This window comes from Oncorhynchus kisutch, linkage group LG5, assembly GCF_002021735.2.
Source record: "Oncorhynchus kisutch isolate 150728-3 linkage group LG5, Okis_V2, whole genome shotgun sequence".
NCBI lineage: Eukaryota > Metazoa > Chordata > Actinopteri > Salmoniformes > Salmonidae > Oncorhynchus > Oncorhynchus kisutch.
In genome coordinates this window covers 40,347,408-40,365,419 of record NC_034178.2, presented here as the reverse complement: position 1 = coordinate 40,365,419, position 18,012 = coordinate 40,347,408, and the positions used below count along the sequence as shown (strand labels likewise).

Below are 18,012 nucleotides of genomic sequence, written 5' to 3'. Positions count from 1 at the left end.
GCCTTACAATGTATTAAAATCAAAACATATAGCCCAACAAATGTAGAACAACTAAAGTTACATTAATAACTCTAAATTAAGCATATAGGAGTACCTATTTCTTTGTTAACAGCTCAACACAGAATAGACGCATGTGCGTACTCCCTCAAATCGTTTGGAGACAATGTCCTTTGAATTTTATTCAGCTTTGTTCAATTGTATTCTTCATACTATAAATAATAATATAAATCATGTAAAATATACTAAGCCAATCTTGTCCGCTAAATTAACTTGTGTAGCCCACAGCTATTATGCAGAGCCAGATGAGGATCTGACATAAGGACAACTTGTCACGGATCCCTCCGGAACTTTCATCACGCACACCTGTCCCCTATTCCCACTGATTAGTATTTGTATATATGTGCCCTTTGGTTTCCATGGTCTTGTCGATTACTGTTACAATGTCCATTGGTGCGTGTGAGTACCTGTGCTGTGTGTTTTGGGCTTTCGTGCCCTTGTGGATTGCGCAGTTGATTACGGGTCTCGTCCAGTTGGTTAATCATTGTGCGCGTGTGTATTTATTCAAGGTACTCCTCGCTCTTTTGTTTGGGTTTCAAACCTGTGTTGTTGTTACGTGTTTGTTTGGTATTCGAGAAATAAAAAACACTATTACACATTCCTGCACCTGTCTCCCGAATCATTGTTACCAACGTGACACAACTCAGAGTATGCTATTCTGTTCTTCTGAAATAAATTACATTTTCTTCATATCATATTTCTTCAGACCTGTCTAAAATAAATCATGGATTTATTGTGAAGGTGTAGGCTATCTTACATGGATGTATTAGACTTTTTAAAATGTAGATGTTTCAAAGGTCTGCATCAGTGTGGAAGCTAGGAGATACTAAATGTGTTTATGTTAACTAACGATCAATTACTATGAGAGCAGCAGTTCTTTGCTTGACAAATTTGTGACCTGCCACAGCCCTAGTTATGGGTATGCTTGTAATTGTTCAGGATTAAAAAGAAATGGAATGGAGCTAAACACAGGCAAAATCCTAGAGGAAAACCTGGTTCAGTTTACTTTCCACCAGACATTGGGTGATGAATTCACCTTTCAGCAGGACAATAACCTGACTAAAAGAAGAAACCCGCACACTGCTCTTGATAGTATAGTTGCTCTTCTGACTAAGGCCTAAGGATAAATAAAGCTTATTAAAGAGCGGTGATACTATCAAGAGCAGTGTGCAAGTTTCTTCTTTTTTCTCATTTTATTAAACTGTTACCATGCACCTGCAAAAAAAAGATAGCTCAGATGTGCGAGTACCTTTAGAATTTTTAATTAGCAGGACAATAACCTAAAACAAGGCCAAATCTATACTGAAGAATTTGAAGAATTTCGAAAAGAACAATGGGCAAATGTGGAATAAGTCAAGGAGTATGAATATTTTCTGAAAACACTGTATGTGGCTGGACTACTCTGATCTGGGATTTGTTCAGCTCCATCACACAATCATGACTGCCATTTTGCTTAGCCCTGCCTAGGGTGGCTCAGTCTAAAGTACACTGTGAAAAGCCCAAAGTACAAAGAACGAATTCAGCTGGAGTATCCAATGCTGTACTTTGAAGGGAGGCATGAGGAGAGGAGAATCTTGTTGATTATGGGGGTTAGAGAAAATCCCAGAGCTCCTGGTCGTAAGGTTCTGGGAACCCATGTCGTCCTGTAAAGGGCTCTTCAGTCAGTCTGAGGGTCTGCCGCTGTTGCTATCTCGGCTCTGTAATGTCTAATTTGCATTCGTCGACACACAGCCAGTAAGGGAGGCCTAAGAGCGTGGTGCTGGCCAGCATTAAGTTTCCAGAAAGCCAACTGTTCTTCGGTCGCCACAGTGGGCGACAGTGGGCGAATATTAAAACACCTGGGTATTGTATAGAGTAGGTTGAAGTTCTGCTGTTGATATTCTTTATGGAGGGCACAGTTTGGTACTACATTTTATTAGCAGTATCCTTCTGTAAAAAATAACTTCACTGCTCTCATTCATTGAGTACATTTACATACACACTAATAATTCCATTTTTAACTGATTATGGCAGAATGCCAAGTATGGCATTAGTCTTGTTGTTTTGACCTCCTTTTTTTGCCCAATTTCAATTACGATCTTGTCTCATCACTGCAAATCCCCAGCGGGTTGGGAGAGAAGATGGTCAAGTCAGGTACCCCTTAACACCGCCTGCCTAACCCGGAAGCCATCTGCACCAATGTGTCGGAGGAAACACAGTTCAACTGACGACCGAAGTCAACCTGCAGGCGCCCCAGTCACTATAGCTCGATGAGCTATGTAAAGCCCCCCCAGCCAAACCCTCCCCTAACCCGGAGAACACTGGGCAAATTGTGGCCCGCACTATGGGATTCCCGGTCACAGCCAGTTGTGACACAGCCTGGGATCGAACCCCGGTCTGTAGTGACGCCTCAAGGACTGCGATGCAGTGGCTTAAACCGCTGAGCCGCTCAGGAGGCCCTCACTCTGCTTATCTTAATCAGTGTAAGGTCATAATCGAAGTAAGCATATGAAGATTAAAACACCTGGTTTTCTGAGCAATCTTTCAAATGATTAGGACATGTAAACAGCTTAATCAGCATTCCAGTGATGTATTTGTGCCAGCACCAGTGACACATGTGCCAGCACCCGGTAGCGCAAGCTTCCCTCTTATGAGCAAGTGAAGTGAGTTTGTAAAAACTGTAAGCATGCATCTTAAAAATAGTTTCATATACAAACGTTATATGTCCGAACTCATTATTCACAAAAATAACATGGTCACTGTGGTAGAACATTTAAACGTTTTAAACAAACTATTATATTAACCTGACTATCCACAATAATCACATTGTTCTATGCATGTTACCATGCTCATTTTGTCCTTACCTGGGACTGACTCTGGCATTCATGCTATGACAGACTATCTATTTGAGGTGTCAGGCAATGGCCTGATCCACTGTTTTAGTGCTCAATGTGTGTGATGCCTGCCTGTATACACACACCCACAGACACAGACACACAAACTTTAACACGGCCCTGGCACAAACCCTGAGAAAGGCATCTACACTCCCTGCCCCCCTCATATCGTCATTATCATCAATACAACACAGAGCTGTATCAAACTGCACACACACACACACACATTCTCTCCATGGCTGATGTTTATGCCACCTATCAATTTTGCTTCAGTCAGAAACCTAAGCTGGTGGCTAATGTTCCTTTTAAAAGAGCACAGTAATTCAAATGTCCAGGCCCATTACCTGGGAGCGATTTAAAGGTGACCTGAGTTCATCTTCCAGTGGATAAACACCAATGAGGACAAAATAATAAATGCTGCTGAATGAAAACTGACACTCTGGTCTGGGGTAGTTAGTCAGTAGTGGCTATTAGTGGCATCTCACATCTCTGACCCATGCTGAAGGGGAGAGTCAATGACTGTCTTTCCGAAGGCGGCTAGCGCTCACTGTTGCATAAAGATAGTGTCCATCATGAATGAGAGCGTTTCGGTCAGTAACTGTATTACCAGTCCCTAATAATGCAAACAACCAGTCAGATAATGACTCTCAACCGATCAACCACCACTCCAGAATGACACACACAATACATCTCTCAACCCAACCTAATGAAGACCAGCCCTGGTGAGCACACTTTATTATGTTGTTTATTCTAAAATACATAATGAATGATTGTGATATTTCAGTAAATTATTCCATTAGAAGCGAATGCACTGCTTCAGGACAAAGCAATGTGGTTATACATCAAGGTCGCGACAAGAATAAATGGCAAATGCAATAGCTATTGGCCTTACCATCGATGCTGACTAAAAAAGAGGGAGAAAAAGAGAGGGACTCTCTATATGACTGACATCTGGCAAAATACTCTCCCAATATCCCAAAATCATTAGTATTCAGACCCCTTGACTTTTTCCACATTTTGTTACGTTACAGGCTTATTCTAAAATTGATGACATAAAAACAGTTCCTCATCAATCTACACACAGTACTTCATAACGACAAAGAAAAAACTGGTTTTTATAAATCTTTACAAATGTATTAAAAAAAATCTAAAACAGAAATACCTTACTTACATAAATATTCAGACCCATTTCTATGAGACTCCAAATTGAGCTCAGGTGCATCCTTTTCCATTGATCTTCCTTGAGATGTTTCTACAACTTGATTGTAGTCCACCTGTGGTAAATTCAATTGACCTGAAATTATTTGGAAAGGCACATACCTGTCTATAGAAGGTCCCATAGTTGACAGTGCATGTCAGAGCAAAAACCAAGCCATGAGGTCGAAGAAATTGTCCGTAGAGCTCCAAGACAGGATTTTTTTTAAATGTATTTTATTTTACTAGGCAAGTCAGTTAAGAACCATTTCTTATTTTCAATGACGGCCTAGGAACAGTGGGTTAACTGCCTGTTCAGGGGCAGAACAACAGATTTGTACCTTGTCAGCTCGGGGGTTTGAACTTGCAACCTTCCAGTTACTAGTCCAACACTCTAACCTTTAGGCTACCCTGCCGCCTAAGACAGGATTGTGTTGAGGCACAGATCTGGGGAAGGGTACCAAAACATTTCTGCAGCATTGAAGGTCCCCAAGAACACAGTGGCCTCCATCATTCTTAAATTGAAGAACTTTGAGCAATCAGGAGAGAAGCACCTTGGTCAGGGAGGTGACCAAGAGCCTGATGGTTCTAGAGTTCTAGAGCTCTAGAGTTCTTCTGTGGAGATAGGAGAACTTTCCAGAAGGACAACCATCTCTGCAGCACTCCAACAATCAGGCCTTTATGGTAGAGTGGCCAGACGGAAGCCACTCCTCGGTAAAACGCAAGACAGCCAAATTGGAGTTTTCCAAAATGCACCTAAAGGACTCTCAGACCATGTGAAACAAGATGACCTGGTCTGATGAAACCAAGATTGAACTCTTTGGCCTGAATTCCAAGCGTCACGTCTGGAGGAAACATGGCACCATCCCTGCGGTGAAGCATGGTGGTGGCAGCATCATGCTGTGGGGATGTTTTTCAGAGGAGGGACTGGGAGACTAGACAGGATCGAGGGAAAGATGAACGGAGCAAAGTATAGAGAGATCCTTGATGAAAAACTGCTCCAGAGCACTCAGGATCTCAGACTGGGGCGAAGGTTCAGGTTGCAACAGGACAACGACCCTAAGTACACAGCCAAGACAACGCAGGAGTAGCTTCGGAACAAGTCTCTGAATGTCTTTGAGTAGCCCAGCCAGAGCTCAGACTTGAACCCGATCTTAAAATATCTGGAGAGCCCTGAGAATAGCTGTGCAGCAATGCTCCCCATACAAACTGAGAGGATCTGCAGAGAAGATCTGCAGAGAAGAATTGGAGAAACTCCCCAAATACAGGTGTGCCAAGCTTGTAGCATCATATCCAAGGAGACTCGAGGCTGTAATAACTGCCAAAGGTGCTTCAACGAAAGTAAAGTAAAGTCTGAATACTTATGTAAATGTGATATTTCAGTTGTTGTTGTAATCAATTTTAGATGAAGGCTCTAACCTAACAAAATTGTTTTTTAATAGAAATTTGCAAAAATGTCTAAAAACCTGTTTTTGCTTTGTCAATATGGGGCATTGTGTGTGGATTGATGAACAACGATTTAATCAATTTTAGAATAAGGCTGTATGTAACGTAACAAAATGTGGGGGAAATGAAGGTGTCTGAAAACTTTTCGAAAGGACTGTATATCCTATTCCTGTGTGACCTTTTCCCCTCTCCCCCCCTCTATCCCTCCCTCCTCTGTCTCTTATTGCTCATTAAACAGTGACATTGTGACCTATGTCGCCACTGTTACACGTAATTCCCCAGGTACTGGAGGACTGTGATATCCCAGAAGTCCCAGCTATGCCCCAGTGCCTGAATAACATTTGATTTGATTTGATTTGACAGAGGCTGCTGATGGACAGGAGTTCATCAGCCAATCATCACACCTATGGTCTGGTTAAAAAATAACCAATTCAATCTTACATCAAGTAAAGATAGACATCATTTGTTTCTATGGAGGATGCTTTGTGCCTGTAAGTAACATTGTGAAATGTTTCTTTGTTCCTTTTCAGTGACTAAGAATGCAACCAGTCCCATATAGGAGCAGCTCCAGTAAATTCACACACACTGTAGATCAAGCCATCTGTCACCGTCAAATCTTCACACAGAAGCTATAACCATGAGCCAATCCCGACTCAGAAGCTCCAGCCATCATCCATTCCTAAAGTAGAAGCTGTAGCTGTCAGCCTATCCTCACAGACTATAAGCCTCCTTTCCCTTATGTTTTCTATTCCAAGGCAATGCTGGAGAGTGAGAGCGGCACCAATTTAATTATGGTGGGACTAATGAGAGCACTAGGGACTACAATGTGTTTTAGACATTACAGATTTACTGTAATACCACCACCACACACACACACACACACACACACTGGGGGAGAGTACGGAGAGTACGGAGAGTAACTTCCTTGCCTAAATTAATTATTGAGCACTAGGAGTAGGGTTGGGATCGACTTCACGCTCGTTTGTTTTTCAGTTGTTCTGTGCATCCCCCTCTCCCCCCTCACCGCTCCCACATACACACACACACACCATTGCATGTGAGACTGGTGTGTTCTTAAGTGAGAGGTTTAGATGATGTCTCCTGAGAGCTAGATGATATGGGAAGGCCTGTGATGTAGGCTAGCTATGTAAGGTTAGGTGAGCCAACAGTGAGGGCTGAGCAGCTGCCTACGGCTCTGATGGCAGACGGTAAAAGAAGCAGAAACAGAAGCAAAAACAGGAAGTGATGTCATGAAAACACATTGTAACAAAATAAAGCAAAAAGACCAGCATATTTAAAGAATAGTATTTTGTGTGATTTTGTGTGTTCCGGTGTCCATGGTGATTGTAGTAGGCTACAGAAGAAGTGCTCCTGCAGAAGAACATATCCCACGCATTCAGCGATTATTATTACTTTGCCTTCTCCTCGTTGAGACGGCAACCACTTATTTTCCTGAACAACTGGTTGCTGGCGTGCAATTTATTCTCTCAGAACCACCAAGATGAAAGCAAATAGGAGGGGGAAGTGTGTGTGTTGGTGTGGGGGGGAGAAGAAAAGAAATAGAGATTGAAAAAGAATGAGAGAGATACATAGAGAAAATCATTAATGAGGAAAGGTTGAGCAGAGTGGGATGCTTTGGGCATGGTGAAACACAAACTAATTGTCATGCTCTAATACTGCGACAGCGGCAGCTCACTTCTTAGTTTCTGACAGGCTCACGTGTCCCTCTGTTGCACGGATGCTGGTGATTAGTGTTAGTGGCCTGCTGGTGGTAGACTGAACGAGGATGTGACAAACATGCTATTTGTAGAGGATTAGTTTGACATACTGGGCCCATCACCTGCTGCTAGGAACACAACACAAGCCCTATCAAATGTGTAAAGCGTTCCAAAATCCTGATGCCAAAAAGCATATAACTGTACTGGGCCTGCAGGAACTTTTCACATCATGTTGACTGATGTACATATCTAGGCTACTAAGCTCTACTTCTCCGATGTCAATATTGCCTGGAGTTCTCTGTGCCACTGCTGACATATTTTGGGAGACTGGCTAGCTCAGCTCTGTACTCTCTCTCCAACTAGAGCAGGAGCCAGATGTTTCTGCCTAACCAGGGGGCCTCTCAGCTTGTGTTCCCTCCAGTTTTCTGGCAAGCGACCGACCCACACAAATCTCATTCTGATGACAAAGCAGGGCCTGTCAAGAGGAGGACTCTATCGAGACTGGAGAGCCACTTCCCAGATATGAGTTGTGCATTAGCGCGATTAACCCACGCCCACCATCTCTATTGCATACCATTACAGGGCGCAGGATTGGATCCACTTGGGCCTCCCACTGCAGAGCAGAGCCACTAGAGATTCTGGGTTTTGAGTCCAGGCTCTGTCGTAGCCGCCCGCGACCGGGAGACCCATGGGACGGCACACAATTGGCCCAGCGTCGTCCGGGTTCGGGGAAGGTTTGAACGGCGGAGATGTCCTTGTCCCATCCCGCACTAGCGACTCCTGTGGCGGGCCGGGCGCAGTGCACAATGACACGGTCGCCAGGTGTACGGTGTTTCCTCCGACACATTGGTGCGGCTGGCTTCCAGGTTAAGTGGACATTGTGTCAAGAAGCATTGTGGCTTGGTTGAGTTGTTTCGGAGGACGCACGGCTCTCGGCATTCCCCTCCCCCGAGTCCGTACGGGAGTTGCAGCGATGGGACAAGACTGTAACTACCAATTGGATACCATGAAATTGGGGAGAAAAAGGGGTAAAAAAAAATACAAATAAGGATTGGATACGTTCCTCTATATTGGTGTAATCAGCAGGTAATGTGAAGTATGGTTACATGTGTGAAAGACAGAGGGCTGTCAGAGCCAGGCTGCTTCACTGCCTTCAGCACAGTGGCACCCACTGTAGACAGACACAGCATGCACACCATTACATAGATTCTCTATTGAATAATAGCACACATCACAGGAGGTTGGTGGCACCTTAAATGGGGAGAACGGGCTCCTGGTAGTGCTCCGAGCACGCAATATTGAAGCATGTGAGGGTCAAATTATGTGAAACGGAGCACGGAGGGCACTTCTTGAATGCATACTCCATTTGTACATATTTTGAAGCATTCATCGATGCAAGCTTCAATGGAAAGTATGCAAAGAAATATGATACAACCACGTAAAAAAAAACAATGCAACATTTCTTGAAATCAATGGCAGCCATTATTCTAGTTGAAATGAGAGAAAATACACTCCGACTTCGGAATGAAATGTTGCCTATTCACATCTCATATGTTGGCTGACTACAATATTTTATCTTGATACGTTAATAAATACATGTTGTGTTAATATTGGCATGTTTATCTGCCTACGTACTGTAGATCGTATGCCCATAATTAGTTAATAGGGCTAACTGGCTAGATACTACTGTTAGCTAGCCACAAAGAATTGTTAGCTAGCATACCCAAGAAGAATTGACATCTATCTTGCATAATATTAGTTTTAGGTCATAGTTTTTGGTCACTATCTGGATAGCTACATTATTATGATTCACATACAGCTAGCTTATAGTTATGAATTAAAACGGTTGCTTTGTGTACAGTGGCAAAGAAAAAGTATGTGAACCCTTTGGAATTACCTGTATTTCTGCATAAATTGGTCATAAAATGTGATCTGATCTTCATCTAGGTCACAACAATAGACAAACAGTCTGCTTAAACTAATAACACCAAACAATTTGACATTTTCATGTCTTTATTGAACACACCATGTAAACACTCACAGTGCAGGGTGGGAAAAGAATGTGAACCCTTATATTTAATAACTGGTTGATCCTCCTTTGGCAGCAATAACCTCAACCAAATGTTTTCTGTAGTTGCGGATCAAACCTGCACAATGGTCAGGAGGAATTTTGGACCATTCCTCTTTACAAAACTGTTTCAGTTCAGCAATATTCTTGGGATGCCTGGTGTGAACTGCTCTCTTGAGGTCATGCCACAGCATCTCAATCGGGTTGAGGTCAGGACTCTGACTGGGCCCCTCCAGAAGGCGTATTTTCTTCTGTTGAAGCTATTCTGTTGTTGATTTACTTTTGTGTTTTGGGTCGTTGTCCTGTTGCATCACTCAACTTCTGTTGAGCTTCAATTGGTAGACAGACAGCCTAACATTATCCTGCAATGTCTTGATAAACTTGGGAATTCATTTTTCCGTTGATGATAGCAAAGCAGCACCACACCATGATGCTCCCTTTACCATACTTTACAGTTGGGATGAGGTTTTGATGTTGGTGTGCTGTGCCTTTTTTTCTCCACACATAATGTTGTGTGTTCCTTCCAAACAACTCAACTGTAGTTTCATCTGTCCACAGAATATTTTGCCAGTAGCGCTGTGGAACATCCAGGTGCACTTTTGCAAACTTCAGATGTTCAACAATGTTTTTTTTTGTACAGCAGTGGCTTCTTCCGTGGTGTCCTCCCATGAACACCATTCTTGTTTAGTGTTTTACGTATCATAGACTCGTCAACAGAGATGTTAGCATGTTCCATCAGGACTACCTGGCCTGATAACTCCTTGCTGACCCCAGTCCACCTGGCCGTGCTGCTGCTCCAGTTTCAACTGTTCTGCCTGCGGCTATGGAACCCTGACATGTTCACCGGATGTGCTACCTTTCCCAGACCTGCTGTTTTCAACTCTCTAGAGACAGCAGGAGCGGTAGAGATACTCTGAATGATTGGCTATGAAAAGCCAACTGACATTTACTCCCGAGGTGCTGACCTGTTGCACCTTCGACAACCACTGTGATTATTATTATTATTTGACCCTGCTGGTCATCTATGAACATTTGAACATCTTGGCCATGTTCTGTTATAATCTCCACCCGGCACAGCCAGAAGAGGACTGGCCACCGCTCATAGCCTGGTTCCTCTCTAGGTTTCTTCCTAGGTTCTGGCCTTTCTAGGGAGTATTTCCTGGCCACCGTGCTTCTACACCTGCATTGCTTGCTGTTTGGAGTTTTTGACTGGGTTTCTGTACAGCACTGTGACATCAGCTGATGTAAGAAGGGCTTTATAAATACATTAGAATTGTTGATTTGATTTGATTCCAGAGAGTTTGGTAAGTCTTTAGCTGACACTCTAGGATTCTTCTTAACCTCATGGAGCATTCTACGCTGTGCTCTTGCAGTCATCTTTGCAGGACGGCCACTCCTATGGAGAGTAGCAACAGTACTGAACTTTCTCCGTTTATGGACAATTTGTCTTACCATGGACTGATGAACATCAAGGCTTTAGAGATACTTTTTTTTAATCCTTTCCAGCTTTATGCAATTCAACAATTCTTAATCTTAGGTCTTCTGAGATCTCTTTTGTTCGAGGCAAGGTTCACATCAGGCAATGCCTCTTGTGAATAGCAAACTCAAATTTTGTGGGTGTTTTTTATAGGGCAAGGCAGCTCTAACCAACATCTCCAATCTTGTCTCATTGACTGGACTCCAGGTTAGCTGACTCCTGACACCAATTAGCTTTTGGAGAAGTCATTAGCCTAGGCGTTCACATACTTTTCCCAACCTACACTGTGAATGTTTAAATTATGTATTCAATATAGACAAGAAAAATACAATAATTTGTGTGTCATTAGTTTAAGCACACTTTGTTTGTCTATTGTTGTGACTTAGTTGAAGGTCAGATCAAATTTGATGACCACTTTATGCAGAAATCCAGGTAATTCCAAAGGGTTCACATACTTTCTCTTGCCACTGTATATCTCTATTGCCATTGTCCTGGAAGATGGTTCAGAGAATGGGTAAGTCCATATGTCAATAGGGCTAGCTAGCCATGACAAATGTACATCTACCTTGCATCATATTAGTTTTAGGTCATTTTTGTCTGTTTAACTAGCTGGAGATCTAGATTATTACAATTAACATAATATCTAGCTGATCATTATGAAGTAAAATGTTTGCTTTGTGTATCTCTTGTTTTGTCTATTGTTGCTATTGTCCTGGCTAGAAGAAGGTTCAGTGAATGGGGAGGTGAAGCCTGAGATAATACAGTAGGGGGAGTGCGAGTCCTTCTCAAATGTAATGTTTTATGCGTTCTTCACACTCTTGTCTTCACAAGAACGTCCTCAAGAGAAAGTCGTCGGAGAATGCACTTGGAGCACAGTAGTATGCATATTTAGAAACACCCATGGTTTCCATGTGTTTGATGCCATTCCATTCGCTCCTTTTCAGCCATTATTATGAGCCGTCCTCCCCTCAGCAGACTCCACTGGCACACATGCCACCTAACATAGGTTCTAGCCTTTGGCTCTCTGTGCTTTTTTACATAACAAAGTGGGTTATATGTGTGTGAGGGATGCCTTATGGCTCATTGGTGTAGATGATCCATTAAATAGTAGAAGCAGGCTGAGGCCTTTGTTAGCTCCATGACTACAACTTCCATGGAGACTCCTCCTGTCCTCTCACAATGCCTCCTCAGTCACACTCCTCCACATGAGCACCACAAGGCCTGTCTTCACCCATGCTCTACCAATGTTTTCCAGCACAGCTTTGCCCTACTACAGTAGCTACTTTAACAAACATGTAGGCAGGTTCATTAGGATTCAACCCTTCTCAAACAGCCTAATTCATACTCAGAGGTGTTCCCACACAAAAGTGATTCACACTACACTCCCAACTCCTCCTCCTAGCTCTTCCTCTCAGCTGTCAGCAGATAAAATAAGTCCACCAGCTCCAGGTTCCAGAGGAGAGAGAGAAGAGGATCCTGGGAACAGCAGCAGTAGAACATCTAGTGCACCAATCTCTGTCAGCTCCCTCTGCTCTCCCCTCTCCCGCCAACCATTCGTGCTGTGCCACAGCTTCCTGGTAACAGCTGATCCTCCAGGCCCATTGCCACCACACCACCCTGTACCACACCGCCCCCCATCAGCGTGGAGGCAGTAACACTCACTGCCTCAATAATGCAAGAGATGTGAATTAAAAATGAGCTTACCGTGCAGGAAACACTGTGTGCGTATGTGTGTGTATCTACGTGTGCAAAGACAAAACACACAGGCGCACGGCGCGAGTGTACACACAGGCGCACGGCGTGAGTGTACACACACACACACACACATACTATTATAGCATATAATTACATATACATATCATACAAAAGCTGTTCATTATGAGAGTTTTGACCTTTATGGCAGCAAGTACATTTCTATGGAAGAGCCTCCACAAGACAGTTCAAGCCCTCACTGTGACCCGTCATATGTATGACTGATACAATTCACGGACTGGTAAAGAGTTAACTCAGGTCGTTGTTGCTGCTGGTGATTGATGAATTTGAAGTAGAAGGTGATGAGGAATATTGCCATCACTATTAAGAACAAAAACAGCATAGTGTGGGAGTTGAGCCTAGATCCAAAGGCTGGGCTGATTCCTTCTCCCTCCCATGCCCTTTATTCATCATCCTTGGTTGGTGGGGCATAGAGCGAGGAGGAGCTTTAAGTTGTGCAGTGGACACACACACTCACACACACTCACTCTCCCAAACATAGCTGATCTTCAGGGCTACTGGCCTGGAGGCCTAAGACTCAGATGCTACTGCAACCTTTCCACAGTCTCAGTTGTTGTTTAGATATTCCAGTTCAAATACACAACAACAAGCGAGTCATCCCCTTCCTTTATACCAGATAAACAGACAGCCAACCTTTCAGTCTGGCTGACCCATGAGGCCCTACTCCTCAGAGTGCATACAGACTGCAGAAACCAGGGTTCCAATAGGATCATAAGAAAGGAACTCATGCAACCAGCATATAGCCCTTAAGAAGCAGAGGTAAGGACCATGTCTGGTGAGGGGGTTAAATGACAGACACATCACTGTTTGAGGTCATGTCATATCAATGGCAGATGTGCATCTGTCAAATTACTTGCCATGCCACTCCTATATGAGTGGCATTGGCATTTATCAATAACAGAATGCAAAGGGGATTTCTCTGAGGGCATAAGAACATTAAATCAGACTTGACCAACGCCCAAAGCCGAAAGGGGTATGTGATGAGCCCCAGCAAGTGATGGACACTGACTCCTCCACATGATTCTTGTGTAGTCATTCAACAAAGGGCACTACATTGTGTTATTGCATGGTAGCTAGAATAAGCTGTATAATAACCTTGCACTATAAGTATGCACATGAAAAGGGGTTAGAATAAATGGTAAATACCCCATAAAATATATGTACTTACTTACTACAGGACGTCTACACAGGGTATTGGTAGACTACTCTACAACTGGTAGTTGGTAGACTACTCTGGCATAGAGCGTATGTTAATGTCAAGCGAGGCCAAATTTGCATATCAAATACTTGATGTAAAATGGCACAAAAGTTAGAGGAAAACGAGGACGCACCTGGTTTGACAGTCTTCAAACGAATGGGCTCCCGAAAGTGGCGAATGACTGCATGCGTGTCGCGGTTTGTAAGTCCACTGATGGGGGTTCCGTTGATCTCCAACAAAACGTCCCCAAAATAGGGCATTCTCCCGACGTGGCACACCATCAAATCCAACTTCATCTGGCCCAAGTAAGGGAACTCTCCGTGTTCGGCACCCCCCAGCACCTCCACCACATTGCCGAATTCTCCGAGGCTTCCCCATGACACCGCACACTCCTGCACCTTGCTGGACCAATGTTTCTTCTTTTTCAGCGTTCTGGACATACTGTATCCTTTTGATGTTGTCTGTCACTGATCTGAAATTGTCTGTTTGGTTTTGCTTTGTTTCACAAGCACTAAAGCAGGAGCAAATATGGTCGAACAAAGACTTCTAATCTCGAGTTATTCCCTGGTTCTGGTCGGAGTTTCATTTCTCTGTTATAATTGATCATTCACTTTTGGGAGCCAGCCTGCGTCATGGATGAGGTATTCCTGGTCATGTGTAAATAAATGTAATATTGTCCAGGAATAAACCACAGTAATCCTGGAGTAGCACCACTGTCAATAAAAACCAGTACGAGCACCCCAGTAGCTGGCTGTGCTACTGAAAGTATGTCCGTTGCAAAACTCCGAATGTTCTATGTGCGTAAAACAATAAACAAGAAAGCAATACAATGTCTAAATTAGTGCATAAATGCGTGTTAGCCTCCCCATCACCCTATCAAATGTTGTTTTTTCTTTTTTCCTAAACCTTTGGCTGTAAATTGTCAAAACAAGGTATCCACTCACCTCACCATACTGCGTGAGACAAATCTGCTCGGAGATTTAGAATCGTAAACCGTACAGTGCGTCAACGAGAGTGCCTTTATACCTGTGACTAGACTAACATAACGACGACACGAGCCGTTTTCTATCGCATCATTCACTTAATGGTCATTTATTATCGTTCCAGGTGGTAGTTCGGATCCTACGCGTTTTGATGTAGTGACAACCGCGACCCCATCCGTCGCCACAGGTTTAAACACACCTGGCACCGTGGTAGCACCAAGCGAGATGCGCGAATCTCGAAACGCCCAGATGTCACTGCGCGTCGTTCAACTCAACCTTTTCGGCAGGCTCCATCCTTCGGTGTATTGTAGCAGAATGAACACTGAAAAGTCTGGCATACACAATATAGTGGGTCACTTTTAGCAGGCTTATATAATAGTAGCCTACATAACTCAACTGTATAATAGCGTATAACCTTTGGTCAATACACAATTTGCCAAAATAGAATCCAACGTATTAAAATATTAAAATAAAGGCTATAAACCTGGGGTCTTTACACTTTTGCCTGCCTCCCTGGCAAACAGGTGACCCCCCATCATATCTTATCAGAATTATCACACCTTGTCTTACCAGGTGAATGATAATGACAAAATATTTAAAAATTAATAGATTTGGTAAATACTTTTTCATTATTTTCACCTCCCCACATTATTATTGGAGGTCACACTTTATTTGGATAGTCTGGATTGTCCATCTGTAGTTATACTATATGTTGATAAACAAATGCTTGCTTGCTAAGTATATAGTTAGAGTTGGGATAAGGGTTAGTAGATAGTTGACATGTTACTGATAGTCTGTAGAGCATCTACAGACGGACTATCCAAATAAAGTGTTACCTAATTGGAAGAGGAAGTGTAAACTCTAACATAGCCTAGAAAGGTAACTCAAAACACATTTTGAGTAGCTGTTTAGCTGGTTAAAGGGAAATACACTCAAATCCATATTTAGGTCATTTTTTAATTAGCCTAGTGTTAATACAGTCCCAAAATGTTTTGCATGTCAGCAGTCAAGATTTAGGACCTTCAAGAAGCAACTTGCCACATCATCATCTGTATCAACAGTGGGAAAATTTGTGGATTTTTCCTTTAAACAAAAGTCAGCCATGTGTTTCAAAAATGTATGTTCAAGTCAAGAAAGCTTACCAGCAGCCAGCGGCACTTCCCGCACTGGTAGCCTATTCTTTTTCAAAGCAGATGTCAGATACCTCAGTGAGTATAATTTGCTTCAATGAGTGTCATTTGTATAATCATTCCAAAGAAGATATGCTCCTCCTTTCTACTGTAGTTATGTTATTCAAATATTTATTGTTTCTAGCGATATCCGTACAAAATAGATGGGGGAAAAATCCCCCTGGTTGAATACCCCTGCTATAACAGTTTGTATAAACTACGTATGGCCTCTTTATACATCCTTATTATCACGTGTTACCAATATAGATATAAAAAAAATTCTGCATGCTTTCTCTCAGTAGTTATTGCATGGAAGAATGATTTGGGTGAAGATGAGTCCTGTTATAGATAACAGGGAACTTTAGAATTCCAAATATAGCCTACACGGTTGCTGTTAAAACGCATTCAAATTGGGAGACCAAATTGCTTATAATCTTTTACAAATGGTCTAATATTCTGTACACGTCTCTACAGTGCCACCCTCTGACTATTATATATCACTTCAACCCAGCAGAAGTGGAGCGGTAAAGGCATTAAAATCATTAAATTAAAAATAATTTGTATACAGTAAATTCTGTTTAATCTGAGACTTTATTTGCCCTTATTCCGTCTTCTCCGTGATACACAGATATTTGCCAAATTGACAGGGATAGTCCAATTCAACAGAAATAGGCCGAAATCAAATTGCTGGCATTACAATGTATCCCGAACTCACCTATTAATTGCCGAGAATAGTCAAAAAATCCAGACACCCAGAAATGTATGAATTTACCCTCTGCAATGCAGACTATGCTGTGTGGCATGTTCCAAAGAGTTTGCATCTGCATACCATAATTTATCTGGATGAAATATAAAAGGGTGAGATCAGATGTGTGTTTGGCTAGTGAGGTGATGCCACCCTAGACATTGTATTGAATAATTCATTGACTGATGGAAGGTGGTGAGCAGCACTGCCTTGATTATGCCTTTGATGAGGTTGAGGAAAAGACAAACTCACACCCAGTTCTGTTGTACAACCCTGCACACTTCAAAGCACTAAGACTCAATCGATTAGTCAAAAATCAGATAAACTTCTCCACATACTTTGTTCAATATCAGCATGATATGCCCTTAAAAGCGTCTGCATACGTAGGTTTGGTTTGCCGCAGAACTCAGCTACGCGAAGCGAACGTCGGTTCCGAATTAATCTAAGAAATCAGGAAATCTAATTAATTTACGTTTTTGCCAAAGCCTTAGAATAAGATGTTTGGTGCATTATTTCTCAAGTGAAAACATGTGCACGAAAACTAATATAAACTAACACTTCGGTGAAGTATCCCGTCCATAGTTCCCACTCAACTTGTCCTGTTGACTAATCACAGACGAAGGCAACCAAACCCCAAAACCTCTGCCGAACTCCAACGAACAAAAACGTCACGAAATTGTCTTAATATATGCGAACTGTTTCGAATAGGAAGGATGAAACAGGCCTCAAGCCAATTTATGCTTGATTTGTAAATGTGGTCGGAGGCTCCGTCTGACGCAATTTCGGGGTCTCTAGAGGAATGCAGAGGCCAAATTGAGCTTCATACCAAATATTTTTTTTATAACTAAACCAAGATAGACCGCAGTTTGTCGTTTCCAATGGCAACAAATTACTCATAGTGGGCAGAACAGGCGAGGTTGGCAGAGCCAAGCGATATAATATTGGCGCTTTCTAGTACGTTTCTAGTACGCACTACTCCGTGAAGTGCGCATGTGCAATAAATCAATTTGCCTTTGCTCTCCTTCTAAACAGCTTCATTTTTTAAAACTTTTGCAAAGTCTACCAAACTAGTCCACTCTGATCATAACATATTATAGTTTTGGAAAAAGAAAACTGTATTGAGATCAAATGTTTAATTGATTAAAAGATTTGCAGAATGTCGGCCAAAATACATCTCATTCGATCTTCTCCCACTGCTCGTAATATTTTGGTAGTGAGTGGACCGGATGCTTCACATTTATACATCAAGTGAAATATCTGTCTCATTGTTCTATCTGTGTCTGTAGCACAGCACCATGCGCCTCCCATGAT

General features: G+C 42.5%; 1 protein-coding gene across 3 annotated transcripts in view; it reads right to left on the bottom strand.

The window, feature by feature from the left end:
• Positions 1-15,056, bottom strand: part of LOC109891032 (membrane-associated guanylate kinase, WW and PDZ domain-containing protein 3) — a 137,673-nt gene extending 122,617 nt beyond the window's left edge. For 2 of the 3 annotated variants that reach the window (XM_031825053.1, XM_020483294.2), the window contains exon 1: positions 13,938-15,055. In XM_031825053.1, coding sequence (XP_031680913.1) covers positions 13,938-14,244 — 307 coding nt within the window. In that variant the 5' untranslated portion in view covers positions 14,245-15,055. Of the gene's footprint in view, positions 1-13,937 lie in introns of all 3 variants that reach the window. The other variant, XM_031825054.1, reaches the window with a different exon arrangement.
• Between the last annotated feature and the right edge of the window lie 2,956 nt (positions 15,057-18,012).